At 62.2% G+C, this 26,427-nt stretch overlaps 1 protein-coding gene across 10 annotated transcripts in view; it reads right to left on the bottom strand.

Moving 5' to 3' along the window:
* Nucleotides 1-1,203: 1,203 nt before the first annotated feature.
* SPNS3 (SPNS lysolipid transporter 3, sphingosine-1-phosphate (putative)) overlaps nt 1,204-26,427 on the bottom strand; it is a 35,611-nt gene continuing 10,387 nt past the window's right edge. For 5 of the 10 annotated variants that reach the window (XM_040453557.1, XM_040453556.1, XM_040453551.1 and 2 more), the window contains 6 exons: nt 25,626-25,778; nt 21,895-22,088; nt 7,973-8,038; nt 2,727-2,825; nt 2,375-2,546; nt 1,204-1,547 (listed from right to left, as the gene is read on the bottom strand). In XM_040453557.1, the coding sequence (XP_040309491.1) occupies nt 1,322-1,547; nt 2,375-2,546; nt 2,727-2,825; nt 7,973-8,038; nt 21,895-22,088; nt 25,626-25,778 (910 nt within the window). In that variant the 3' untranslated portion in view covers nt 1,204-1,321. The remainder of the gene's footprint in view (nt 1,548-2,374; nt 2,547-2,726; nt 2,826-7,972; nt 8,039-21,894; nt 22,089-25,625; nt 25,779-26,427) is intronic. The other 5 variants (XM_040453561.1, XM_040453553.1, XM_040453554.1 and 2 more) reach the window with 4 other exon arrangements.

Consider the following 26,427-nt stretch of genomic DNA (forward strand, 5'->3'; position numbering starts at 1 on the left):
GACCCGATGAGCCGTGCGGTTCGGCGAAGCCTCCAGGAAAACCCCAGGGGACGGGGCTCAGAGAACTTTTACAAGAAGCTGGTGAGGCAGGGAGTGCGGTGTTTCCCCGGGTTCTGGAGGCCGCCCCAGAGGACGGCAGGACCCGAGGAGGGGGCCGTGGGGACCTCTGACCCATAGCCGGTCGGTCAGAAGTACAGCCGACAGCCTGGCCTTGCACTTGGCCCCTCCGGTGGGGCGGGGTGGGGGGGTGGGCCGTCTCGTAGGACCGAACCCTTTGCCCGTGGACTCTGACACTCTTTCCGGGTACGTGGGGTCAGAAAGGAGTGGAGGGGCAGGAGAACGGCTGGTGTCTGGAATGGCTCGGGGTGTGGGAACCCCGGCATTTGCTGTAACGGGGTACAGGTCCCTTGCCAGGTAGGCTTTTTAAAACTAATTTCAGGGACGGTCTGTTTTATGAGCTTCAGGTGTCAAATGGTGGGTGGAGGGGCTGGCCAGCTTGGTGGTGGGCACTCCTGACGAAGGGCTGAAGAGGGGGACGGGTGTGGGCTAAGCTGGAGGGCCCAGCTCCTGGGGCTTGTCCATCCAACAGGAGGACAGGGAGGACAGCACAGGGACGCAGGGAGGGAGGGAGGTGAGTGCGAGTCTGATGGGAGGCGGGCCCGGCAGGACCAGGGGAGGGGGAGAGGAGCTTGTGCCGGTGGGGGGGGCCGAGAGAACATGTGCCCCCCACTGCTGCCCACCTGGAAGCTGGCGGCCTCCCGCAGGGCCCCCTGCGCCCAGCTGCTCTGAACCCAGGGTGAGTGCGAGTCCTACAGAGCCAGCCTTCCCTGCGGGCTGTGCTGGGGTCAGAGCATGAGCCGTGGGGGGTGGGGGGCCAGGGTGCGGACACCCCCACTGTGGCTGCAGGGCAGCGGAGTCTGTGCGCGACCCCAGCCCTCCTCCTCGGGGAGGCTTGAAGCCACATCGGCACCAGAGTGCAAAGCCCGGCCTTTCGTTCAGAGGGTGACTCAGGCCAAGGGGGTCTTGTGCCCTCCTGACCTGCAGAGTGGGGGGCCGGGGTCAGGGTGTGCCGTCCGGGGTGGGGCGGCCGTGCCCCCCTTGCCCGGCCCCCCTCCACCTCCCCCCCCTCCCCCCCCCGGCCAGGGCTTCCTCTCTACCCCCTCCCAGCAGAGACACCTTGAGGCTGTAAAGAACACGCTCGTAAAAGGCCTGAAATCCACTTTTAATCGGGGCCCACAGGCAACCAACCGGGCTGAGGACCCGGGGCTGGGCGGGCGCAGGCCCAGGCCTCCCGCCGAAGGCGCTGACAGCTCAATTCCCGTCACAGGCCCTGCCAGCTCCCTGGCTGGGAGGGAAGAAATGACAGGTGCAGCTCGGCTGGGGGCCCTGAGCCACAGCCAGAGGGGGACAGGGCCCTGACGCCGCAGCGGCCAGCGGGAGGGGCGCAGGGAGGCGGGCAGGAGGGCGGGGGCCTCAGGGGTCCTCTGTGGCGGCGCCCGCGCCAGAAAGCAGGGCTCGCCTCTCCGCGTCCTCGCTGTGCGGGGTCCCTGCGGGAGGAAGGACGCTCAGTCAGCCCTCAAGGAGGCCCAGGCCCAGCTTCCGCTGGCAAAATGAACTCCCGATGCGACCCTTCCCCCAAACCTCAGTGCCACCACCAGGGTCCTGGCCCCACTGCTTTCCCCGGTGACGGCAGGGCCTCCCGTGACCTCTCTGCCGACCCTCCGGTCTGTTCTCTTCTGCACGGTAAGTAAGACACCTCGGGGTCCGTCTGTGGCAACCCCACAGTGGCTCTGTCTCCGAGCTAAGGCCACGGGCCCTACAAGGCCCTCAATTGCCGGCTCTGGCCTCCTTTCTGCCACCTTTGTCCCCACCCCTGTCCCCTGTGCTCCTGCCCCAGCCACACTGGCCTCCTTGCCAGGCCTCAAACACGTCAGCTACATTCCCACCTCGGGACCTTTGCACTGGCCGATCCATCCTCCAGATAGCTGCCCGGCTCGCTGCCCCACCCCAACCCTTTGCTTCAGTGTCAGTGTCACCTGTGCAGTGGGGACCCTGACGACAACAGTTTCAACTTGCCCCCACGTGTCTCTCTCTCTCCCCCATTCGCCCACTTGGAGCTTCCCTGCGGCACTGACCACCCCGAACAGTCTCTCTCTTGCGCTTCCTGTCTGGCTCCACCTTCTAGAGCCTCAGCTGCACGAGGGCTTGGACTCCGTGTTTCCCCCTACGTCTGGCACATAGCAGGGGCGTAATGAACGAATGAGCAAATTAAAAAACAAACAAATCAGCCGGCTCAGGGGGCGGCCAGCGCGGCTTGCCCCCGGGAGCCCAGCCCCGCTCCCGGCGTAGGTGATCGGTGTGCAGGACAGGGTACCTGTGCCAGGCGCCCGGGCCCGGGCCTGGTCCCACTCCAGGCGCAGCGCCGTCAGCAGGAAGCAGCCCCCGCCCAGGGCAATGACAAATGCACAGCACAGGAAACTCTGCTGGAGGCTGAGGAAGGCCTGCAGGTAGGAGTCTGGGCGCCCGGCCCTCAGGGTGCTGGACACCTGCAGAGAGAGGCCAGCCTGCAGGTAGGAGTCTGGGCACCCGGCCCTCGGGGTGCTGGACACCCGCAGAGAGAGGCCGGCCTGCCGGCCTTGGTGGATCCCCCCCCCCCCCCCCCCCGCCATGCCCACCGAGGAGCCACCCCTCCCCTCCACCACGCCCACCGAGAAGCCACTCCTCACCAGTCCAGTAAGGTAAGGGCTGCTGGCGTCCCCCAGGATGTGGCCCACTGTGATCTGCAAAGCCTCTGCTGTCCCCCGGCACCTGGGCACCACCACGGACTGCAAAACACAGGACACCAGGGCAGCCCCCAAGCAAGGGCAGAGTGTGGGTGCCTCTGGTCCCCCCCTGCCAAGGACCTGCCTGGAGTGCAGCTGGGCTGGCCGAGCAAGTGGGAAGGACGGGGGTCAGCAAAGCCCCAGCACTAGGACGTCAGGCCCCTCCGAAGGATGGGGGCGGCGAGGCCCCTGATGAGGCCTGCCCTCGAGGGTTTGCTCTCGGACGGGGCAAGGACCAGGCCTGGCTCTGACTCGTGGTGACGGGGCCGGGGTGTCCCAGCTCAGGGCCCAGGAGGCGGGCCGGCCTGGCTGGGAGAGGACGCACGGCCGGGTGTCTGTGTGTGTGGGCGCTGGGTTCAGTGGCACCAAGGGCTCAGCCCCTCTCTCGGGAAGTTCGAGCCCCACTGGGTGGACACACAGTGGCAGACAGCGTGGCTGGAGAGACCCCCGCGACCCCATGGAGGGGGGTGGGGGATTAAGAGCGTGAATTCCGAAGTCAGGAATGTCTGGGTTCCAATCCCACTCGCTGACTGTGTGCCTTCAGGCAAGTCACTGTGCCTTTCTGTGCCTCAGTCTCCCCATCGCCACACGCGGATGATAACTGTAGCTGCTGGAGGGATGTGCTCGTGGCCATTCTTCCTCTGGTACCTGGAGGCTTCATGGGGACGTCAGACTGAAATAGTGCCCTTTGGCCCCAGGAGGCAGAGGGTTTCCAGACACTTGAAGGTGGTGTGGCCTCTGCCTGCCAGGCCCTCCCCGCTCAGGTCCAGCTGGAGCATCTCCACCGGTCCCTCGGGACTGAGCTCCCAGAGGTCAGAGGCCTGCCCTGAGCTCCCACAGCCCCCGAGCGCGCCCCTAACTGAACACACAGCCCCCACGCTGGAAGGTTCCCCCTTCGTCCCCCCCAACACACACCCCTACGTCGTCTGGACGGCAAAGCCGCTGTCGGAGTTCTCTGGAGGTTCCTGGATTACAGCAGGGTGCCAGGCCCAGAGCAGACTACGCGAAAGTCTGCCAAGCAAACGAGTCCAGTAGAACCATCTGGAAGACCAGTCCCAAGACAAACCCAGCCAGAAGCCAGGGTTGCAGCAGGGGAGGGGAGGGGAGGAGCAGGAGGAGGGGTCCAAGCAGAGGCCAGGCGGTCACACAGTCCTAAAGGGGAGCTCCCCACCCCAGAGCCCCATCCCCGACACCTAGCAGAGGATAACAATTAGCATTTATTGAGTGCCTCGTGCATGCATTTTATGCATCTCATGTATACATTTTACAGATCCACTCAACCACCCCACGAGCGAGGTATGATCGTCATCCACGGGTCCCAGATGAGGAAACTCTCCGCAGGAAGGGAAGTAACCTGTCCGCGGTCACCCAGCCAGGAAACAGCAGGACAGGCATTTGAGCCTCCGGGATCTGACCTTTGACCACTTGGCTGTTAGGAGCAGGGAGGAGCCTGTCCAGCAGTGCCTGCTATGGGACACTTGGAAACGCGGAAGGACGAGGAGGGCAAGCTCACGCAGCCCTGCACGTGGGCAACTGGCAGAGAGAGCGGGGAAGGGCGTCCCAGGCGGGAAACAGAGTGAGCAGAGGTGTGAGGCAGGGGCCCAGCGCCTGGAGCCACAGGACGGGCAGGCAGGGCCCAGGCAGCAGGAGTGGGTGACGACTGGCTGCCCCCGGTCACTGACACGGACACTCTGTCCAGGTGGCGAGAGAGGCTGAACCTCTAACCCTGACTGGGACCTGCCGACGGGCCAGAGAAGGAGCTGACCGTGGCTTTGCACCTTCAGGGAGTGCTTCCCCCTTGCCTGTAATTATGTGATGACCCACGGGTGGCTCTGGGGGGACAAGCAGGTGACTCCTAGAGGGTGGGCCCCGCATGTCTGGAAAAGTCCTTGCCGGCTGCCTGGACCCTCAGAGTACGGTCCAGACAGCTGGTCCTTCCCACACCCCCCAGGAGCTGCTGGGCCCAGACCAAGACAGGTCGGTCCCCTGCCCGTTCTAGGTCCTGCTGCCTCCGTGTTGGGGGGGGGGGCCAAAGCTGGCCCTGCCCACAGCTGGAGAGCCCGGCAGGTAATTTTAGACGTTACAGGCTTTGGCTTCCTAAAACTGCTCACTCTATTCTGAGACAAAGCGCCTCTGTTTCTGACTTTCCCTTCTCAGAAGAGCTGTTCCCTTTCCAGCCTGGGACATAACCAGCATCGGCCAAGGGCCCACAGAAAGTCCGAGCGGCAACCATCAGGTGCAAACTCCCTGGCAGCCTGCCTCCTGCATCCCCCCTCGGCCCTCACCCCAGACTCGCTGGGGAGGGTGAGACAGACGGGTGGGCAGAGCAGGGAAGCATTGAGACAAGGGCCCAGAAGAACAGGAGGGAGATAACCCTCGAGGGGGTGGGGGAAATCTGCTGAGGAGGTGGGGGGGTGCGCCTGGCGGCTGGGTTCCAGGACCGCGGAGGAAGAGGCGGGGAGTTCCATTTCTGCTCGACTCCCTGCTGCCAGGGGCAGGTACCCCCGTGGGGCCCACACGGACAGGAGGCTGGGGAGGGAGCCGGAGGTGCCATCAGCAGGGGGAGCTCAGCCTGGGGACGGGGGCGGACACAGGCTGGGCAGACCAGATCCAGGGGAGCAGGACCCTCTGGGCAGGGCGGGGGTGCTGGAGGCGTGTCTGGGGCCAGGGGGTGAGCTTCCCGTCCAGGGGCTTGGGATCAAGGGACCGACTGTGCCAGTCAGAGTCCCGCAGGGGTTCACAGCCTGGGGAGCCGGGCACTCTAGACCAGTGTTCTCCCAGGGTGCTCTGAGGAGCCTATGGGCACCACGGGGGACGTCCGTTAGAAAGGCACAGCCTGGACCCCAGCATGGACCCACTGAACCAGACTCTGAGGACAAAACGTCCCCCACACCTGGTTCTCACGCTCACTGAGGTCTGAGAGCCCCTGGACCACACAGCTGCTGAGGTGTCTTCCCCGGCCTCTGGGTTGTCGTGTACATAAGAGGGTCAGAGAGAGCACCGTCCCTCAGCGGAACTGACGTGGGGCCGGGGAGCCCACACTGACCCCCAGGAACAGGCAGGTGCGGGATGACAGCAGGGATACGGGCCTCCTCGGTCCCGGTCCCCGGGGCCTCCTTGGGCCTCAGGAGCCAGCACCGGCCAGCAGATGGGACCTCCGTGCTCTCCCTGCCCAGAGCTCACCCCGCTGGGCCTGGACCCGTCTCCACCACCCTGCCCTGCCTGCCCCTGGGGGTGCTCCTGTCTCACCTCTGGAAAAGCATCAGCAGCTTCCAGCTACCTTCCAGCTCCCTCCCTCCCTCCCTGCCTTCTCCCCTGCCGTTCCCCCTGCCTCTGTCCCTCCCTCCCACCCCCCCACCTCCCTCCCCTCCTCCCTGCCCTCCAGCCCCTGTCACCACCCATGCCCACGCCTTGCTACACGCACCCTGTCACTCACAGCCTACTCCCCACCTGCATGTGGCCCAAGACCACTCCCTCCCGGAGCCCCTACTTTCCCTGTTGGGGACTGAGCTCCAAAGTCAGCAAAGTTGGCCCAGCTTTGGCCACTGACTGTCTAACGTCAATCCTTCACTAAGGGTTTCAGGAAGGTGGGAAACAGGGAAGGGGTCAGGAAAGTCTCCTGGGGTGCAGAGACTTGCTAAGCTTTGGGGCCGGAGGTCTCCAAGCCAGGGGAGGAACAGAGGGAGCCCCAGGTCACACCTAGCACAGCCCCCAGGCAGCCCCAGCCGGCTCCCAGCAGAGCCCCAGCTGGGTCAAACCAAGGCTGGCTGGCCCTGTCGCCCCTCCCCTGCCCCCAACACACACACACACACACACACACACACACACACACACACACACACACACACACAGTGCCACAAAGAGCCTGGCTCGGCCAGGTTAATCATTCCTGCAAACACAGACACTGGGGTGCCCAGGGCACGGCCCTCACACATCTGCGGCTGCCATGTGGAAAGGGACAGTGCCCTGGGGGGCGGGTCTCAGCTCCACCCGAACGCCCAGATGTCGGGGTGGGGGGTAGTCAGGCTCCCGGTGCCTGAAAGTGGCATTTCTGAAAGTCCTGCCTGAAAGTCAGGCTCCCGGTGCCGAAGAAGACATTTACAAGGGCTTGGCCGCCCCTGCCCCGCTCTGCCTGCCTGGGCCGTGGCGGGGGTGCAGACCATCTAGGCCATGTGTGAGCAGGCCTCGTGGGCTCGTTAAGTGATCGTGCCTCCCCACAGCCCCCTCGAAGTCGCGTGGAGGGCACAGGACTCGAGAAGGCGGGGAGGGCTCTGTGGAGCCCCGGCCAGCATCCTGCCAGAGCTTCCCTCGGTCGCCTCCTTCACCCTCACAGTAACCACGAGTATTTCAGAGTTTTTCACCCCACTGTGCACACGGGGAAACTGAGGCTCGGACACACGGAATGACTTGCCCATGACACACACAGCTAGTAAGCGGCAGGAGTGGGGCTGAAAGCTAGGCCCGGCACCTGGTCACCATAGGACGGCTGTCAACCTGTCGCCAGGCTCCTGGGCTCCCCTGTGCATGGTGTTGGACTATGCCAGGCTTTCAGGGGGCAGGAGGGCTCGTAGGGGTCCCCAGGTCTGGGTCCCACAAGGGCACAGCTCACCAGTGTTCCAAGTGCTCTCGTGATGGCTCCCGGAGGGAGGCAGGGAGGCTGGGCGGAGAGCGTGAGGCTCAGGGACGGCCACGCTGGACTCTGGACGTACTGGAGTCACGTGGTCGGGCCTCACTTTAGCCTGAGCCGGCCCCTGGCCTCGCAGACCGTGACATGGGAGCCGAGGCAGCCTGGACCCACCTGGCTTGTGGCTGTAACCCTGAAGTCCCACATCCCCGTCCACACACCCGGAGCCTGCTTGTGGACAAGTACAGTCAAGAAAGAGGGAGGGGAGGCGTCAAAAAAGCCTAGGCCCCTGTCCTGGCTCGGTGCCTCTGCATGCTGGGCGACTTTGGCCCGGGTACCTGCCTTCTCTGAGCCTCCGTTGGCTCATCTGCAAAATGCAGCCAATGGTCGAAGGATATGTTTGAGAGTGTCAGGAAGGCCCCATCCAAGGAAACTGTCCAATGACTTCAGTCCCCCGCCCCATGGTCTCTGAAGCCCCTCCCAGCTTCCAGGCCACCGGACAGCAGAGACCCAGCCCCACACCTACCAGCAGGATGTCGGCAACCACCGCCCAGTTGCAGGACAGAAGCAGCTCCCCGAGGGCCAGGAGCACCTGTGGACAAGGACCCTGGTCACCGACCCTCCCTGCCTGGTCTCTTCCCGCCTGCAGAGAGAGACCGAGGCCGCACAGAGAAGGGCGCCATCAGATCTGCTGGGGGAGGCGAGGCCTGAGCAGCGTCTTCGGTTCCAGCAGCCTCCAGGGTGGGCAGACATTCCCGTCTGGGCGGGCTGGCGGCCATGACCCAGAGGAGAGCGCCAGGCCCCGGGCCTGGGAACAGCCTGCTCCCTGATGGACGGCCCCCAGGCCCAGCTGCTGAGGTCCCCCGTGGGGCCCCAGGAAGAGGCAGCCAGGACTTCTGGGCCACTTGAAAGCTGGGAAAACAGACTGGAGAGGAGAGAGGCCCAGGGACTGAATAGTTTGCTCACCCCTCCTGTGTTCCCCTGAGGCCTGCATACGCTGATAAGGTACACACAGTGGGCCAGCCCACCTGCCTGGCCCGGGCACCCCATCTGCAGCCCCTCCCAGGCTACCTCCTTCCCAGGCCCCTTGAGCAGCACAGGGGAGGCCAGCAAGGCCGAGCCGGGGGCAGGGCCAAGGTTTCCCAGAGGTCACCGGCTGGCCCAGGGCAAAGCCAGCCTGGAGCGTGACTCCTGGGCCCTGGCCAGCAGCCCACCCCCTTCCCCGATACCTGTGGGGCTGGTTTAACTCTGTGTGCCCCCCTCCCTGCCCCCACTGTCTGCTGGGGACCAGGGGCCACTGTGGGCCTGCCCCACCCAGCAACCTGAGTCCCTGCCTCTGCAGAGGACTGGGACAATCCTCATTCCCCTTGCTCAGGAAGAGTTTAATGAAGCGGCGAGAAGGAGAAAAAAGGCATTTCTCAGAGCTTCCAGGAGCTTATGCTGGAGTGGAATTAGTCATTCCTGGAGTCACGGGGCTGTGCTGGGGCGGCCCAGGCCCTGGTCCCCAAAGGCCCGTGACAGTCAGGGCAGAGGAAGTGAGGGAGCCCGGTCGCCTGTCACGTACCGGGCGCGTCCGCTCTCGCGACATCCACCCACGCCCTCAGCCACTTCGTGTGGCCCATCCCCAGGCCCGCCTCACACATCAAGCCTCCTTCAGGTGAACCCCTCACCCCTGCGCTGGCCCTGGGCAGGTCGAGGCTGGCAGAGGAAGTCGGAGGAAAGGCCAGGATGGGGAGGGCCTGGGGGGAGGTGGCGCTGAGAGCAGGGGGGAGGCAGGATCTGCGGAGGAGCCCCCCAGGGAGGCAAGAAGCTGGGCTGCACCCACCGCCTGGCCTGGCCTCCACCCCGGCCTGGGGAGCTGTGCCGGCAGAGCAGATCCCCCCCTCCCCGGTCCTGGGGCTGGGCCTGGTGGGAATCAGGAAGTCCCGGGGGGCGGGTCCGGGCCGCAGACCCGCATTCCAGCCTCTGACAGTCTTGCCAACCCGGCCTGTGGGGCCACATGAAAGCCCAGGGCGCTCTCACGCCCTCCCCTCTGCTTCTCGGTCTGGGCCTCCACCTGGGAGGCGGTGCCCTCCTCACATCCTGCACCACGGGCCGGCCGTGTCTCTCCCCTGCTCCCCCACAGCCACACGACACACGGAAATACATTCTCCTTCCTCAGGCTGCGGCAGGGTGGATCCCGACCCCAAAATAGAGCCCGCAGAGGGAGGCCGCGGCCGCAGGCCGCCCCGGGATGCCAGGTTTCCTGAGACACACCTGGAAATCCTCGAGGGGCGAAGGCCGGGCCGGGAGAGGCTGGCTTCTTCCTCACCCTGTAATTACCGGCCTCCCCAGGCTCCAGGAGGGCCGGCCCGCCCTGCCCCGCCCTGTCCTGCCCGGCCACCCCGGAGGTCACCGCCCTCTGGGCCTGGGTCTCCCCGGTACCGCGTGGTGAGGGCCCAGGTGCCTCCGGCACCCCCGTCCTGTGCTTCTGTGTCCCCAGCAGGCTGAGTGCAAACTCAGAGCTCAGAGGCTCCCGTGACTACATCAGACCCCGGCTCCACAGGTCAACAACCAGCCCGAAAGGGCCCTGGTTTGAGGCCAAGCCAGCAGGAGGAGGCGCCGGTCATTCAGAGCCCTGCTCCGTGGGCGCCCCAGCCCTGCAGCCCCAGGCACCACCCCGACACCCTCCTGTGCCTCTCAGCGGGCCGAGTCCCCCAGCTCGAGCTGGTTCTCTCCTCCGGCCCCTGTCACCCAGCGTGGCCGAGCCGGCAGGACAGGCCCCAGCACAGACCGGCCCCCAGCAGCTCCCTCTCCTCTGGGAAAGCCTGCTGTACCCGGTCACTCGAGCAGGACACGGGGCCGTGGGGCTCCTGCATCCTCGACGCCCCTCAGCCCTGCCCAGTCCTCCCGTCCTCTCCTCCTCAGCAGTTTCCCAGGCCCCACCATCCCTCCCAACGCCAGCCCTGGAGGGGACTTCCAAAAGGGAAATCGGACCCTGCCCTCGTCCCCTTTGCGCCTGTGCTGGCTTCCCTGCACGCTGACTTAGTTCCCCGGGCGAGAGGGCCTGGGAACGCTGCCCGGAGCCTGAGAAACCAGGAGCCCCTCGGCCTCTGGCCGCTTCCATTTCAGACTCAGGAGGATTTCCCCCTCGAGCTGGGGCAGTGGTGGTGAATGTCCCCAGCCTTAGTCACCCCCGGTCAGAGACGCACGCGCACGCTGTGACACGTGCACACGCACTCACATACACAGACCCACACACGTGCACGCTTACATAGACGCTCGTAACCTGGGACACACACACACTCACCACAAGTACACGCATGTGCCGCGAGCAGGGATGACTCTGGAGGCGACACCACGTGCGGTGAAAGCACCCGCCAAACAGTGGCCTACGCGCTGGGACAGGCGTGCCGGGGTGAACGAGCACGCACACCTGTGTCCTTGCGGTCTCCCGACACGGACAGCAAGTTGTGCACACACACGTGCACGTGCACACAGGCACGCCGACGCCCCCCTGCCCATGCACACACGCGCACGTGGACGTGCACACACAGGTGGGCTCGGGGAAGGAGACGGTGAGGACGGAACAGCAGCCCCGTGGCAGGGAGGGCCGGTGACCGGGCTCTGAGACGCAAAGACTGGATTCTGGGCCTCGCCAGAAAGGGAAGGGAGGAATCCCCGTGGGCTCAGAGGACCGGGGCAGAGCCCAGACGCCATGCTGCCCTTTCTCGGATCAACTCCGTCCGTGCCCAGTGAGCCTGAGCCAGTCGGGACAGGCCCCGGGCACAGACGGGCCTCCAGCAAGCTGCCACGCCGCTGGCACACGTCGCCCCTGGGCCTGCCAACTGGTAATTGCAGGGACTGGCTTCGGGCACGAGGGCACCACTCGGCTCCCCAGGGCTCGCTGCAGCCCAGCGGGCAGGCGAGGCCTCGGAGCTCCGACATCCTCCGGGGTGACTCGGCAGACCGTGGCCTCCCCGGGTGGACGCTGCTTCCCACCCAGCAGGAGATGCCTGCTGGGTCCAGGGACGCGTGGCCCTGAGGGGAAGGGCAGGTGGGCCTCCCCCGGGGGCGCCGGTTACTCCAGCAAAAGGTGCGAGGGGAAAAGGGGAGAGCCCCCAGAACCGGGCTGTCTGCCCAGCACATCTGGCCCCCGCAGGGGCCAGAGAGGAGGTGGCATGGCCACCCCAGAATCCTTAGCTGCCCCTGACCACAGCTATGGTGGGCACACATCCTTGCTGTCCTTGCCCGCCTCCTTGTGGGCCCCCGCCATGGGCGGTGGCGGGGCAGACACGTCTAACCCTGGTCCTTGCTCAGGAATCTCCAAGGCTGGCGAGGGTGGCGCCCACTCCCGGATGTGAAGGCCTTGGTGACAGGAAAGCTGGCTCTCATGGGGCCAGATGATGTAGTTTGGGCTGGAAGGGGCCTTAAACATCATCTGGGGCAACTTCTGCGTAAAGACAGAGAGGGTCAGACTGTGTCACAGACTTTCCTTCCTCCCAAAAGTAAAAAGTAATAACTCAGAAAAAAGTTGTTCTTCCTCAAAGAAAAGAACAAAACCTAAGGAGATCAATGTTCCATACCGGCAGCCAAGGGAAGATACAGACAATCTGGAGCAGAGTATGGAACTTCTCACCTCACCACCCCCCACAAGCCCCCGTATCTAGAGGAAAGTCAGCTGAGTAGGGGGTCCCTTGTTCCCGATCCTGAGAACCAGAGGGGAAGATGCTGGGAGAATCGGGGGAAAGTGGAGAAAAGCAAACAATGACCCAGTTCTGATTCCACTTGAGGCCAATAAGTTAAGTAGAAGGAGGGCCACGCACATGAGGGAGACTTTCCGCACGCCCAGAGGACAGCCAGCCCAGGGAGGCTCACAAAGTCTCCTCGCCGCCCGACAGAGCCCTGCAAGCCTCTCAGGTGACAGAAAACCCAAAGCACAGACTTCAGACTGTAGCCCCTTTGAGGGGAGAATGTCCCCAGGGAAGGCTGGAGAGCGAGGGCAGAGCCACCACGCGGGGTCAGGGCAAGTTCAGCATCGGCGCAGAGCCACCCAGGCCCAGGCCCAGGCTCGGCACAGAAGGAACGAGAGGGAACGAGACGGATCATCGACAGACCCGGCTAGCGCCTTCCCAGCCCACACGCTTGAAGGCATGAGCTGCTGGATGAAAGGGGCCCACGCAGCAAGCAACAGCGGCGAGGGGCTGAGGTCCTCAGCCCGCGATGCCCCCGCATCCGAGTGAAGCCAACAAGCACTCGGTGAGCTGGGGTGGGTCCCTGCCCAGTCGGGCCTTCAGATGAAACCACGGACCCGGCCAACACCCACCGCGGCCTGTGGAGGACCCAGCTGGGCCAGACTGTACACGTGTGTTATCTTGAACTACTACGTTTGGGGATGATTTGCTTCACGACACAGGATAACTAATACACTGGTTGAGCCGTGAATTTCAAGAATAAATAATGAAATCTCCAGGCATCCAGGTGGAAACAGTGAGTCAGCATTCAGGGTTTTTTTGAACGTGAGGCAAACTTTATTCTCCACGGCAATATTTGTGGCCAAAAGACAACAGAGCAAACGCAAAGCTACAGGGAAGTAACACGTGACCCGAGAGTCTTAGACCCAGTTAGATGATGTTCAGGTGAAGAATCAGAGGGAAGATGGCCCCACAGATGGGCGGACGGAAGACACACGGTCTCTCTAGGCACAAATTACTTGACCCCAGAAACCACCCAGGTAGGGGCTGAACCCAAACAAAGACCAGGAATGGAGGGTCCCCGTGAACACACGGTTGGTGGGTGCTGAGCCCATCCCATCTGGGACCCCTCCCAGACGACGGTGAGGGTCACGCTTGGACAGCAGGCTGTGGGGGGCGTAACTCCAGCAAAAGTGAAAAGTCACACACGCCAGGAGCCTGGGGAGAGAAGAAGGGGGCGTACGAGAAGGTAGGGGCTCCCTTCCACAGTCGGATTCACCAGTAAGTCCAAAATCTTAAAATCGATGTGAACTTAAACAATCACTTCAAGTTCTTCAGGTAAATTCATATAAACGTATTAGACATATTGTAGGATTCCATTTATAGGAAATATCCAGAATGAACAAATCTATAAAGACAGGAAGTGGATTAGTGGTTACCCACGGCTGGCCTGGGGGCAGGTTGGGGGCAAATGGGAGAGACTGATGAACAAATATAAAAATTCTTTTTGGGGTGATGAAAATGTTCCATTATTGATAGTGACGATTGTGCAGTTCTGAATATACAAAAGGCCAATGAAGTGTACATTTTGAAGGGGCGACTGGCACATCTCAATCCACCTGGGTTTTAAAATTATATGACTATGGGGCACCTGGGTGGTCAGTGGGTTAAGCGTCCAACTTCGACTCAGGTCATGATCTCGCGGGTTCGTGAGGTCAAGCCCCGCGTCGGGCTCCGTGCTGACAGCTCAGAGCCCGGAACCTGCTTCGGATTCTGTGTCTCCCTCTCTTTCTGCCCCTCTCCCGCTCATGCTCTGTCTCTCTCCCTCAAAAATAAATAAACATTAAAAATTTTTTTAAATAAATAAATAAAAGTAAAACAAAATAAAATTACATGACTATATGGCCTCAGTTTAATAAGAATATTTCTAGAAACATAAATGGATGTACATATATAGACACACATGGAATGATCATCACCTGATTAGATAACCAAAGCAGCAGGAAGTACTTAGAGTCCAGCTGTGGTTCCCCCCCACCCCCCCCCCCCTCCCCGCCCCCCCCTGGCCCACCCCTCTCGGCCTCGCGGCTCTGCCCGACCGCCAACATTTCTCTCCTGAGCTTCAGACTCAAATCGCCACGTCTCCAGCTGACGTCCTAGGAGGCATCTTGAGTTTCACATGTCTAAAATCAAATTCCTAACCCACCCGTCCGAAACAAGGCCGCACCTCCCTCAGCCTCCCGGGTCAGTGAATGGCAGCTCGGCCTCTGGTGGCCAGCAGAAACCTGGGGTCATTCCGGCTCCTCCCGCCCCTGCCCTGATACCGACCCACTAGGAAATCCTGTTGGTTCCACTTCCAAAACATACCGAGAATCTGACCACTTCTCCACTCGCCCCGCCCCACCCTGGTCCCAGCCAAACCAGCTCGTGCCCTTCTTAGGAAGCCTCCTAACCGGTTTCCCTGTTTCTGTGTCCTTTCTTATCCTTTCACAACACGACAGCCAGAGAGACCCCGTTCAACCACGAGGAAGATGGTGGCAAAGTGGCCCCCACATCCTCATGCATCTCGGCACCCACACCCTGCACGGCCACGGCGAACCCGGTTGGCCCGTACCTCGCTCTGGAGGGCAAGATAGGGCAGCGGGGCCGTTCCTGACCTGGGCCTCGGGAGACTTGGCCGCCTCCCCCTTGTGCCTTCCTGGAGGCTGGCGTGAGGACCCAGGAATAGACGGATGTGAGGAGGCCAGTGTGGACACCCCGTCTGCCGGGTGCAGGCTGCCACGTGAGTGGGCACAGGCAGGACCCGCCAACCCACTGAATCGTAAGAAACAACAAATCACCGTTGTTTGGGATGATTTGTTACACAGCAGCAGGTAACTGATACAAAGCCACGAGTCGGATCATTTCACACCTGTGCCAGAGGGCCTGAAGGATTTCCCACTTGGCTCAGGCTGGAAGCCAAGGTCTTACACGGATAGGGCTCTACGCAGCCTGTACCCACGGGGGTCGCCTCTGATCCCGCGTCCCGTGCTCCTCCCCGGCTGGCCTGGCTCCACCATGTTTGCCCAAACACACCAGCCATGCCTCCCGCTGGGCGTTTGCACTGGCTGCTCCCCCTGCATCAGGCTTCCCCTCACCGCACCTCGTGTCCACCCGGCTCCTTCCTTCACCGCATCTCAGCAAGGCCTCGCTGACCACCTGGCCCTGCCCCGGCCCCTCCTCGTGTCGCTTTCCCTGCTCTGTTATTCTCCCCACCTAACGTATCATTTATTCTGCAGGGTTCGTATATCACACGCATATCCTGCCTGATCTGTTCAACGGTGGATCCTCAGGGTCTGAAACGGTGCCGGCACATAGGAGGAGCTCGGGTGACAGGAGGAGTCGCCGTGAGGTGACTGGAGGTCTCTGCCCGTTCTGGCTGGGACCCGCTTCCCAGCAGCCTTGCCCCTCGGAGCCCAGCAGGGCTTTAAGGGTGAAATCCCCACCCCAGGGTTTCTCACCTGAGCGGCCAGAAGAACAGGGCAGACCAGGGGATCCCGGCTGGTGGTCAACGGGACCCAGGGCACAGTGGGGGAGGAGCCCAAAACGGCCGCTGTGGTATCCCCACGTGCTTTCTCGAAAGCCCCATAAAAGACCGAATCCCCCCTCAATTCTGAGCAAGCAGTTGTGACTGGAGCAAAGAACCCAAAGCAGGAAAGATGATGCCGTGTAACTTTCGAGGGTAGGGCACGCACAGCAATACGGCGTCACCTGGCTCTCTCTGGACGCTAGTCCTCGGGGGCCGGCCACCACGTTGTGAGGAAGCCCCGGGCCACGTGGAGAGGCCACGAGCAGCCGGTCCGGCCACCAGCTCCAGCCGAGGCTCAGCCGACGGCCGGCATCCAGCACCCCATCCTGACCAATTACCCTCAAGCAGAAGAGACAAGTTATCCCCAGTCCCAACCTGCCCAAACTGCAAATTCACGAGCAAAATGAGTATTTTTGTTGCTCGAAACCGCTGAGTGTCATCACATTCCCATAGTAACTAGAACAGGCACAAAAGAAGGCTCCTCAGTGAAACCAAGAGGCCAGCACTAGGCCCCCGCGTTACAGAGAATGGGGGCTCGGCCAGGCCAGGGTCTCACCCCGGCTCACACAGCAAGTGCAGAAGCAGAAACAACATCCAGATCTCCCTGATGCCTCGAGGCTCGATGCCTGCCCACTCCCCTCCCTTGACTCCACCCCTCCATCGGGACCACAAAGCCCCCCCCCCCCCCCCCCCCGGGGATGTCCTCCGGCCACGGGGCCGGCAGTGCTGGAGCCCCCGCCTTGGGCTCGGTCCGGTCCGTCGGCTGAGTACCAGACCTTCTCCTCTGAAGGGCAGTGACTCTGGGAAGGAGGCCAAGGAAGGGGGTGTGTGCCAAGCCCTGCTGTGCGTGTCTGGATCCTAATTAACAGCTGAGAAGCCCACTTCCCCTGCCAAGGACCCAGAAGGAGGGAGGGATGGAACCCTCGGTGCCTGCAGGTGGGTGTCCAGTAGCAGGGCTCCCCAGGGAAGGCCCCGGACCAGACGCCATAAGGTCAGGAAACCTCACCGCCATGAAACACACGGCACAGGCTGGTCCCAGCCTCAGGCGATGCGGGGCGGCACAAAGTGCCGCCCCGGATCCCTCTCCGCTGAGCTACACTCAGCGCGTGTGCAGACACGCGTGTGCATACACGTCCGCACGGTCATCCGCTGCCCTGAGACACATGGATGTGCACATTCACGCACAGACCCGTACGCGAAACGGCACACGCAGACGCGTCCCCACACATCGTGCGCGTCCAGGGCAGACACACATCCGGGCTCGTACAGAATGAACACGCGTCCGTGCACGTCCGGGCCGAACACACGTACGCGCAACCAATGCACAGACCGATCGTGAAGGTGCCCGGAGATGCACACGCGGAAGCACAAGGGTCCACACCCGTATTCACAGACCCGCATACATCCACCCCGAAAAGCACACTCACATGGGCACACACGCCCGCATTTCCACGTGCCCTTCCCAGGAAGTCAGATCCGTCTCCCTGGATGGCAGAGGTGGTGCAGGAAGAACCAATGTGGTTTCTGGGATCTGAGAAAGTGAAGGGACACACAGCCAGTTGGACGGAGCAGACACAGTGACTCCGGATTTTGAACAGAAGTCAATTCCTCAGTCGCCTTTGGACATCGTTTCCTTGTTGTTTTAATGTTTACTCATCTTTGAGAGAGAGAGAGCACAAGCTGGGGAGGGGCAGAGAGAGAGGGAGACACAGAATCCGAAGCAGCTCCAGGCTCCGAGCTGTCAGCACAGAGCCCGATGCGGGGCTCGAACTCACGGACCATGAGATCGTGACCTGAGCCGAAGTCGGACGCTTAACCCACTGAGCCCCCCAGGCGTCCCTTGGACATCGTTTCAGACGCTGACCCTGTAACGTCCCCCAAACCTGATGATGCTCCTGCATGGTGAGCCGCAGCCATCTCCCACCCGTTAAGGTTTTAGGGGTGACGTCGTGTCCCGTGGCCCCAGACTCCACGTCTAACTCCCCACAGCCCCCTCCCCCGGGATGCCGGCCTGCCGTCACCGCACCCTGGGTCCCCAAAACCAGCAATGGAAAAGGCACCGCACCCAAATCCACAGCTCCTGGCCAGGGTCCTCTCCCTGGTGGTGGCCGCACAGGCTGGTGTCTCAGAGGCCTCCGCACCCCCTCCTTCTCTCACACCCCGCGTGGACTCATCGGGAAATTCCTCCGAGATGTACCTGGGATCCACCCGCTTCTTCCACCTCCACGGCAGCAGCACGAGCCCACACCCCGCGTCACCTGGATGGGGGCAGGGGTCTAGCCCCACCCACGCCTATGACCACAGAAGCCGGACTGATTCCACCGAACATGGGCCGATAACAGAAGAACAATAGAGAAAATCAATACAACAAAGCTGGCGGCAAAATGGATGAGGCTTTCGCGACACCGACCAGGAGGAAAGCACAGAACACTCGGGTCCCCAAAACCAGCAATGGAAGAGGCACGTCCCGCCAACCTCAGGGAGCCGAGAGGGGAAAAGGGAATATACCAGGCACAACTATACCCCCAACAAACCAGACACCTAGACAAAGGCACAGATTCTCGGAAAGCCGCCAACTATCAAAAATGACATCAAAGGAAATCAAAAGCTTTAACTGATCTATAACAAGTAAATATTGAGTCAGTGATCAGAAAACTTCCCACAACAAAAAGCCCAGAACCATATGGCTTCACTGGTGAATTCTAAAAATGTCTAAAGATGAATGAACACAAGTCCTTCCCAAACTCTTCCAGAAAATCAGAGAGGAAGAAGCACTTGTCAACACGTTCCTCGGGGCCGTTATCCTGATGCCAAAACCGCAAAGACCACATTCCTCATGAACACGCAGCAGTCAGTGCGCTGAAGCAGATTTGATGAAGGACACACCACACGGTCGTCTCCACAGACGCAGAAAACAGGAGCCAGATGCCCCCTCCTCAGTGCAACCCCCCCCCACCCTCCGCAAAAGCTGGACCCACTCTCTGCCCCTCCCCCACTCGTTCTCACTCTCTCAGAAATATATAAACATTTGGGGCGCCTGGGGGGCTCAGTCAGTTAAGCGTCCGACTTCAGCTCAGGTCACGATCTCACGGTTCGTGGGTTCGAGCCCCGCGTCGGGCTCTGTGCTGACAGATCAGAGCCTGGAGCCTGCTTCGGATTCTGTGTCTCCCTCTCTCTCTGCCCCTCCCCTGCTTGCACTCTGTCTCTCTCTTTCTGTCAAAATAATAAATAAACATTAAAAAATTTTAATAGAAAAACAAATGAATGTTTCGGGTGGCTGGTGATGCAGCCTTCCACTCAGCAAGCGGTGACCCCCCCCCCCCCCCGCCAAGTACCTGACACTGTGTTTCAGGCCGAGAGCTGAGGAAGGTGGGACCCCCCCGGGCCCCTGGGCTGGGACAGGGGTCAGAGCATAAGTAACTGTGGCCTAAGGAAGACCTCACAGAGAGCAGGAGGGTGGGAGTGGGGGGCAGGTGGAGCCCAGCAATTCCGGAGGGCTCCACGGAGGAGGGGTGCGGAGGGAGCCAAGGGAGGGTCGGCCAGACAGACGTGGGGACCAGGAGGGGTCCTGGCATCAGCACTGCAGGGGACATGGCTGGTCAAGGGAGTCATGAGGGGCTTCGAGCCCCACGAGAGGAGCTGGGCTCAGTTCCAGAGGCGCCAGGGGCCCCGGAAGGTCCGCGGTGTCTCTGGCAGTGGGCAGGTGAGCAGACCAGGAAGGGGCTCCTGGCACCGGTCCCACAGACAGACGGCAGGAGCCGTGCCAGGCAGAGGGCCCGAATCTCAAGCCGGAACGTCAGTTAGAGGCACAGACGGAGCCATGGAAGGGCTTCTGCTCAGGAGGCCCGGAAGGTTCCGCGCTGCTCCTGGAAGGCGGGAGCCTGGCTGCTGGCTTGGTGCCGCTGGGTCCCACGCCAGGCCCACACACGAGTCACGGAGGGAGCAGCCTCCCAGCATCGGAGGGACGCGCCCCCGGCCTGCCCACCATCCGGCCCGCAGCCCCTCACCCCTGCGGCAGGCCCAGAGAAGAGTTTCTCCGACTCTGTCAGCCGGGTCGCAATGTCACTTCTAGACGAGCCATCCAGCCCTGGAGATGCGCCAGGCTGCAGAGGGGGAGACAGCTGTGTCCCCTAAACACAGCCAAGGAGCCGCCTCCCAGAGCCAAACAGGACGGTGGCAGAAGCAGAGCTGGCAGGGGACTGGGCCCCAGCCGATGCAGGGACGGCCTTTGACAGACCTCCATCTGCCTGCAAGGTCAGGCCCGCTGAGCCCCAGCAGCCGGGACTCTGGCCCCGCTCAGGGAGCTGCTCCCTCGGCCCGGATGCCAGTAAGCATCTAGGCACTTATTAGCACCTACTGTATGCCAGGCTCCGTTCCTCCCCCACGGGAGCGACAAGGGTCAGCAGGGCATGAAGGACACAGACTACGGGCTGGCTCTCGGCTCTGTCTGTCCCACTATCTGTGTTCTGTCTCCGGGCCTCGGTCTCCCAATCTGTAAGTGGGGGTGAGAAAGCCCTTCCCCCCCTGTTAGCAGCGCTAACAGGACCTGTCTGTCCTCCGGGAATTTCGGCAGAAGCCCACCCAGACCTTCAGAGACACGCCATCCCCTCCCTCAGGACCTGGGGAGAGAAACCACGGCCCCGTATGGCCCCCTCCCCCTGGCTTCTAGAGGGAAGGCCGCAGGCGTGGGCTGGGGAGGGTTAACCTGAAGAGTAGGAGAGCTGGCGAGGGGCTCCGAGCGACCCAGCCACAGACAGAGGACACGAGCCAGCGGAGTGCTGGGGCCGCCCGAGTGGAGCTCACACAGGGCACCGTGGGGGCACCCCTTCGTGTCACCCAGGGGCACGAGGATGCCGGCCCCGAGCTCCTCCCCAGGGCATCCGGGGTCCGACAGACGCCAGGCAGAGGAGGCAGGCCTGAGGGTCACGAGAGGGGAGCCCCGGTGGTGGGTCCAGCAGGAGCAGCTGAGCCGAGAGGAGGGAAGCCTTGGAAGACGGAGGTGACAGTGTCACCTGCACCAATAATTGGATGTTGCAAATGCCAGGGCTCCAAAAAGTGCCCCCAAGAGAGCGACCCGTGCTGGTCAGCCAGCATCTGGAATCTGGCACCAGGAGGACACGGACACTCGGGAAAACCCACTCTGGGCACGGTAACACGTGCCCCATTTCAGGCCGTCCTTCCCGCCTGCCCAGTCCGGAGCGGGGCCAGGGACCAGGGCAGAGGCGGACCGAGGAGAACCAAACGGCCCGCAGCTCCCTCTCGCCCCAGTGCAACATCTGGGCCTGGACAGACACTATTTGGAAGCAGGACCAACGTGTTGACTTTCCAGTTCGTGGGTGTGACAGTGGGCTCTGGGCGTGGCTCTGGTCTCGGTCTGCTCGGTGAAGCCCACCTGCGTGTGCAGGGGCAGCTGTGTCCACGGTGGGGTCCCCAGGGCCTTGGGACGGGAGAGGAGGGGAGGGGATCCCATCTGGCTGGGGCTAGGCTGGCACCAGCTTCCCAGAATCACTGGCCCTTTCCCACTGGTGAGACCATCAGGGCTGGGGCTTTGGGGAGCAGGGGGTGTGCATACAGCCCCACCCATACACCACGGTGCCCGAGGGACCCAAACATGCATGGAACCCAAGCGGGAACGGTGAATTCTGACAGGAGCCTGGGACGGTCTGGAAAGGCTCCTGGAGATGCAGCGTTTGAGCTGGGCCTTGCAGGAGGAGCTCAAGGGAGAGCCGTGCCCCTGCAGAGGGACAGGCACAGCAAAGGCCGGCAGGTGTGAGCCCGTCACTGGTACGGCCACAGGGTGGGGCACACGGAGGGGTAGGATGGAATAGAGCCCGGAAGACGAGAGAGCATCAGATTGCTGCCTTTACAGCGGCGTCGGCACGGGCCATGGCCAGTCTGGGCTTCACTCCCCTCACCTGTCACCCCATCTCTCCTGGCTCTCACAGCACATCCGAGGAACAAATGCGTCCCACCGCCTCCCATCAAAGCCTGCACCAGCAGCTCAGAGCCAGAAAGGCTCAGGCTCAAACCCCAGTTCTGTTCCTCCCTAGCGGTGCCACTCTGGGTAAGCCTCAGTTTACGCCTCTGTAAAATGGGGGTAGCAGGCTGTCCCTGGACGGAGTGATAAACATAATGTACGTAAAACCTGGCCCGGCGTCGGCCCACGCGAACAAACAGCACCCACCCACACCACCAGCGGGCACTCACTTACATAGGAGGCCAGGAACGTGGTCGGGGCCAGGATGAGAGCCAGGAAGAGGCAGGGGGCTGCGACCAGAAGGCTGCCGGCGCAGAGGAGGGGCTCGGCCCGAGGGTTGACTTTCTTGTACCTCCTGGAAGCCTCTGCTCCCAGGACAACTCCAATGATGCCAGTCACGACAGTCAGCGCCCCAAAAATCAGGCTGATGGGAAAGAGCAGAGCAGGGTTACTCGGCCAGGTGGGGGTAGCCCTGTCCTGGGGTTCAGCCCCTGCCCCGAGTGCGTGATCGGGTACCTGCGGGGAGTGTGACTGTGGGCCCCCTCCCCGCCCTCCTAACCAATGCTCCTGGGTCCTCAGGGCCCCTCCCTCCATTTTCCTTCCTGCTCCGTCCTGGGGAGGTCACTGGCCACCAGGGTGGCTGGCCCAGCAGGCCTCACTGCTCAAACAGCCCCTCCTAACTGCACTCCCTGTCCCTACTCCCGGACCCGCTTCCCCTACACCTGACCCCCTCCTGCACCTGCTGCCTGGGGAAGGGTTCCTCAGACCGAATTCCAAGCAGGTCCCCAGAGGGTGCTTTCTAAAATACAGGTTTGATGGGGCGCCTGGGTGGTGCAGTCGGTTAAGCGTCCGACTTCAGCCAGGTCACGATCTCGCGGTCCGTGAGTTCGAGCCCCGCGTCGGGCTCTGGGCTGATGGCGCAGAGCCTGGAGCCTGTTTCCAATTCTGTGTCTCCCTCTCTCTCTGCCCCTCCCCCGTTCATGCTCTGTCTCTCTCTGTCCCAAAAATAAATAAATGTTGAAAAATTTTAAAAAATATATAGGTTTGAAAAAATAATAATACAGAGTGCCCACCCCTGCCTAAAACCCCCACCAGCTCTCAGATACCACTGGATTTTGTGCCAACTCATCGCAGCCCGTGTGGCCCTCTGTGGTCTGACCCTGGCTGACCTCAACCCCATCCCCCAGCTCCAACCTCTGCCCCCAGATGGGCTCTTGTCCCCACTTCACACTTTTATTCCTACATCCGGACACTCCTCACTAGGTTTCCCACCTACTGAACTCCTACTCATCCGTCAAGACCCATCACAAGATCCCCTCTTTGGAGATGCCTTCCTCCGTCCCCTTGCTGATTCCTTCACTCCCTTCAGTTCCCAGATCTGCTTCTGTGTTTCTACCATCAAGGTCATTCACTAGCCTGCTGATTCCTGGAGGACACAAACCAGGTGCGCCTTAATCTCCCGACTACGCTAGCACACAGAACCTGGAGTACAAGAGACAGTCCCAGAACTGCCGGGCAGACAGCCACAGGGGGCAAGGTGGAGGAAGGATAAGGCAAGGTCACTCAGCTAATGCAGCAGCAGAGCCAGGATCTCAATGCCCACCTGCCCCCCCGCCCAGCCTCCTTTTAAAGGGGTTCAAGGGACGCTGACCTAGACGAACCACGGATGTAGTCGGGGCCTCTCCAGCGCTCGGTGGCCTCCCGTTGTCCTCGGGCCAGCTCTGCGGACCGGCCCCTGCTGCCCGTGTGGCATCTCGCCCTTCTCTCTCCACCCCCACCTCTGCACAAATGACTGTGGGTTCTCCGGACTCACCCATCTTCCGGCCCCCCTGGCCTGGAGCGCCACTGCCCCACCCACCCCCCTCCCGCTGCCAGCACCCCCTCCTGGCCCAAGCATTTCCAGAAGTGCGCAGATGGCCTCCGGTATGGCGGGGTGATGACCATTCGCCAAGATGCAACACGACAGGTGCGAGACTGTGCTTACTGACAAACCGAGTCTTCCCAAAACCGCCTTTCCTCTAAACAGCTTCTGTGAAATATCCATCCCACAGGCTGAGGACGGTGGGCTAATCCCCCTGCCCCACCCCCTTGGTGAACAGGAGGGAGTGTAGGGCCCAGAGAGGGCAGGGACCTGCCCCAGGTCACACAGCCCCTCACTGGCACAGCCAGGGCCTCCTGACGAAGCACGTGTTGGCCTTAGGCAGCTTAAAGGTGCCCAGCGACCCTTCCCAGGCTACAAGCTGCACAAGGTTCTGGCTCAGGCCAGTCGAGTGACCCCGAATCCTGGAAGAATGCTGTCTACCTTGGAGTCCGGGTCTGAGCTGGCCCTGGAAGGTTCTGGAGACCTTCCTGAGACTTAGGATTGATTATTCAGACAGGGCCCTCCACTGGCCCCCACACAGGAGGTGTGGCCAGAGGACAGGCCCAGCCGCCAAGCTACCCCCAACCCACAAGACCTTCCCGGAATCGGACTCTCAGAGCCAAGAGGGTCCTTAACGTCCTGCAAGTTCCATGCTGACCCTCTGTACAATAGCCCTGGCAAGCAGCTGTCCAACTCCCACTTACATGCCCTGAGGGGCGGGAAGCTCACTACCACCATACGGCCCCTTCCACAGGGGCCAGCTCTGAGTGTTGGAAGTTCTCCCAGGGGCTAAGCCGGCATCCTTGTCCTGAAGCTTCCCTCCCTCGACGCACCCTCACCGTGGGGGCTACCCTAACCGCAGAGGGTGTGTTACTAGCTGAGGTCCATGCAGAACCCCAACACCAGGACCTTCTGCCTACCCTGTGGCAGGCTGAGTAATGCCCCCCAAGATGTCTATGCCCTAATCTCTGGAACCTTTACAAAGGTGATCGCATTAAGGGTCTTGAGAAGGGGAGATTAGTACCCGTTAACCGAGGCCCTCCATGTAATCGCCAGCATCTCTGTAAGAGGGAGGCGGAGGGAGACGTGAGACACAACAGGAGAAGGCAACGTGACCACAGCTGTGGAGGCTGTGGACGCGGCCACAAGCCAAGGGACACCAGCAGCCCCCGGAGGTGACGAGGCAGGAAGGACCATCCCCTGGAGCCCAGGAGGGCACGTGGCCCGGTGCAACCATCTGGACGCGAGGCCCCGGCCTCTCCGACAAAGGGACTCGCTTGCCCAGGGACACACAGCCACCGAACGCTAGACACACAAGTGAGTCCCGCGTCCCATGTTTTCAAGCTGCTGCGGGACTTTCAGGGCCCAGTCTTTGTGTCCAGGGAGGTGACAGTCTGGCTGTAGCTGCAAGGCCAGCATCACAATCCGTGTGGCCCATGCATTCACTCATGCACTGCTGCCTCCTCCCGGCCCCCGGGGTGCTCCAGGACGCGCCCCCAGCGAGGTGCGCAGATGTTCAAGTCCAGCAGGAACCGGCGTCTCCGGAGGCGACAGGACGTGGCGCTAAGACCACCGGCTTCGGAGTCCGAGGGGCTTGAACCTGCCTCCGCCACGTGCTGCCGGGACAAGTCACTTAATTTTCTGAACTTCTGTCTCCTCATTTGCAGCAGGAATAATCGGGTTTGTTATTACAACACCTCTGAGGATTCTTCACGTAAAATGCTCAGCTAACGTTACAGGTTAAGAAGTAACGATGGGAAGACGGAAGGGGACCTACGGGCAGAGGGCCCAGCTCGGGCATGGGGCATTCCGGAAATCACACGAAGCGCTCTCTGTGTCCCCAGAGAGGAGGCCAAGGAGACAGAGACAGAAGCATCGCCCCACAGGCCCTGCGGAGGCCTCACCCGCCTGCCAAGTGCCTCCCGGACCCCCACAGTGGCCCGAGAGCGGGGAGACTGGGGCCCAGAGGGGACGAGGCTGCCGCCTACGGCCACCGGAGGTGCAGGAGCTCAGCCAGAGTGGGAACCTGGCCTGCAGTCTGCCAGCAAGGCCCCAAGTCCCGGGGCACGTGCCCGCCCAGGGCTCCCAGCGGCCCCTCACCTGTCCGGGCTGCTGCACGGCTCCTGGAGGCAAGGGCGCTGCAGTCCATGCACCACACGGGCCTCGAACAGAAATGTGGGGGCCCAGAAGCCCAGAGCTCCAGTCACAAAGGCGATGGCAGTCACCCCGAGGGTGGACCACACAAAGCTCCAGCTGCAAGAGAAAGCGCCCTGGCTGACACCCCCAGAAAGGGCTGTGGCCGCAGGGCCCCTCTGCCCCTGTCACTGCCCTCCCAGCTCACCCTCCCCACCACAGCCCCCGCCACACCCCCATTCTCGCTGGGCCTTCCCCCCTCCTCTCTGCAAGACCAGCTCTCCCCGTCCAGGAAGGCCCAAACCCAACAGCACGTTCTCCAGGAAGCCGCCCCCGGCCCCCCCCCGGCCCCCCGCGGCCCCCCCCCCCCAGTCGCATGGCTCTGTATCAAAGAGAGCCGGGGCCTGTCCGCACCCCACATTCCAGTAAGTCATGAGGCCGGGAGTGCAGTTGACTGGGGCCGCCTCCCCCCGCCCATGCCTGGAACAGAAAGAGGATGGACGCACTCCCACGAGGTTTGCAGAGGTGAGTGATTAACTCCCAGCATCCTCCCGGCAACCCGGGGAGAATTATGTCCACTGAATAAATGAGGGGAGTGAGGTTCCAAGTCTCAGGTCACTCGGGGATAAGGCCCTGGCAGAGCTCACTCTGCCTCCCTCCCTCCCTCCCTTCCGGTCCCCATTCTGTCACAGGCAGGCAGGCAGACGCAGGGGGCCTCCAACTGAGGGAGGGGCACCTCAGTTGGTGACTGGGAGCTCAGAGGAGGAAG

Source organism: Herpailurus yagouaroundi, unplaced genomic scaffold (assembly GCF_014898765.1).
Source record: "Herpailurus yagouaroundi ecotype Mexico unplaced genomic scaffold, PumYag 208, whole genome shotgun sequence".
NCBI classification, from domain to species: domain Eukaryota; kingdom Metazoa; phylum Chordata; class Mammalia; order Carnivora; family Felidae; genus Herpailurus; species Herpailurus yagouaroundi.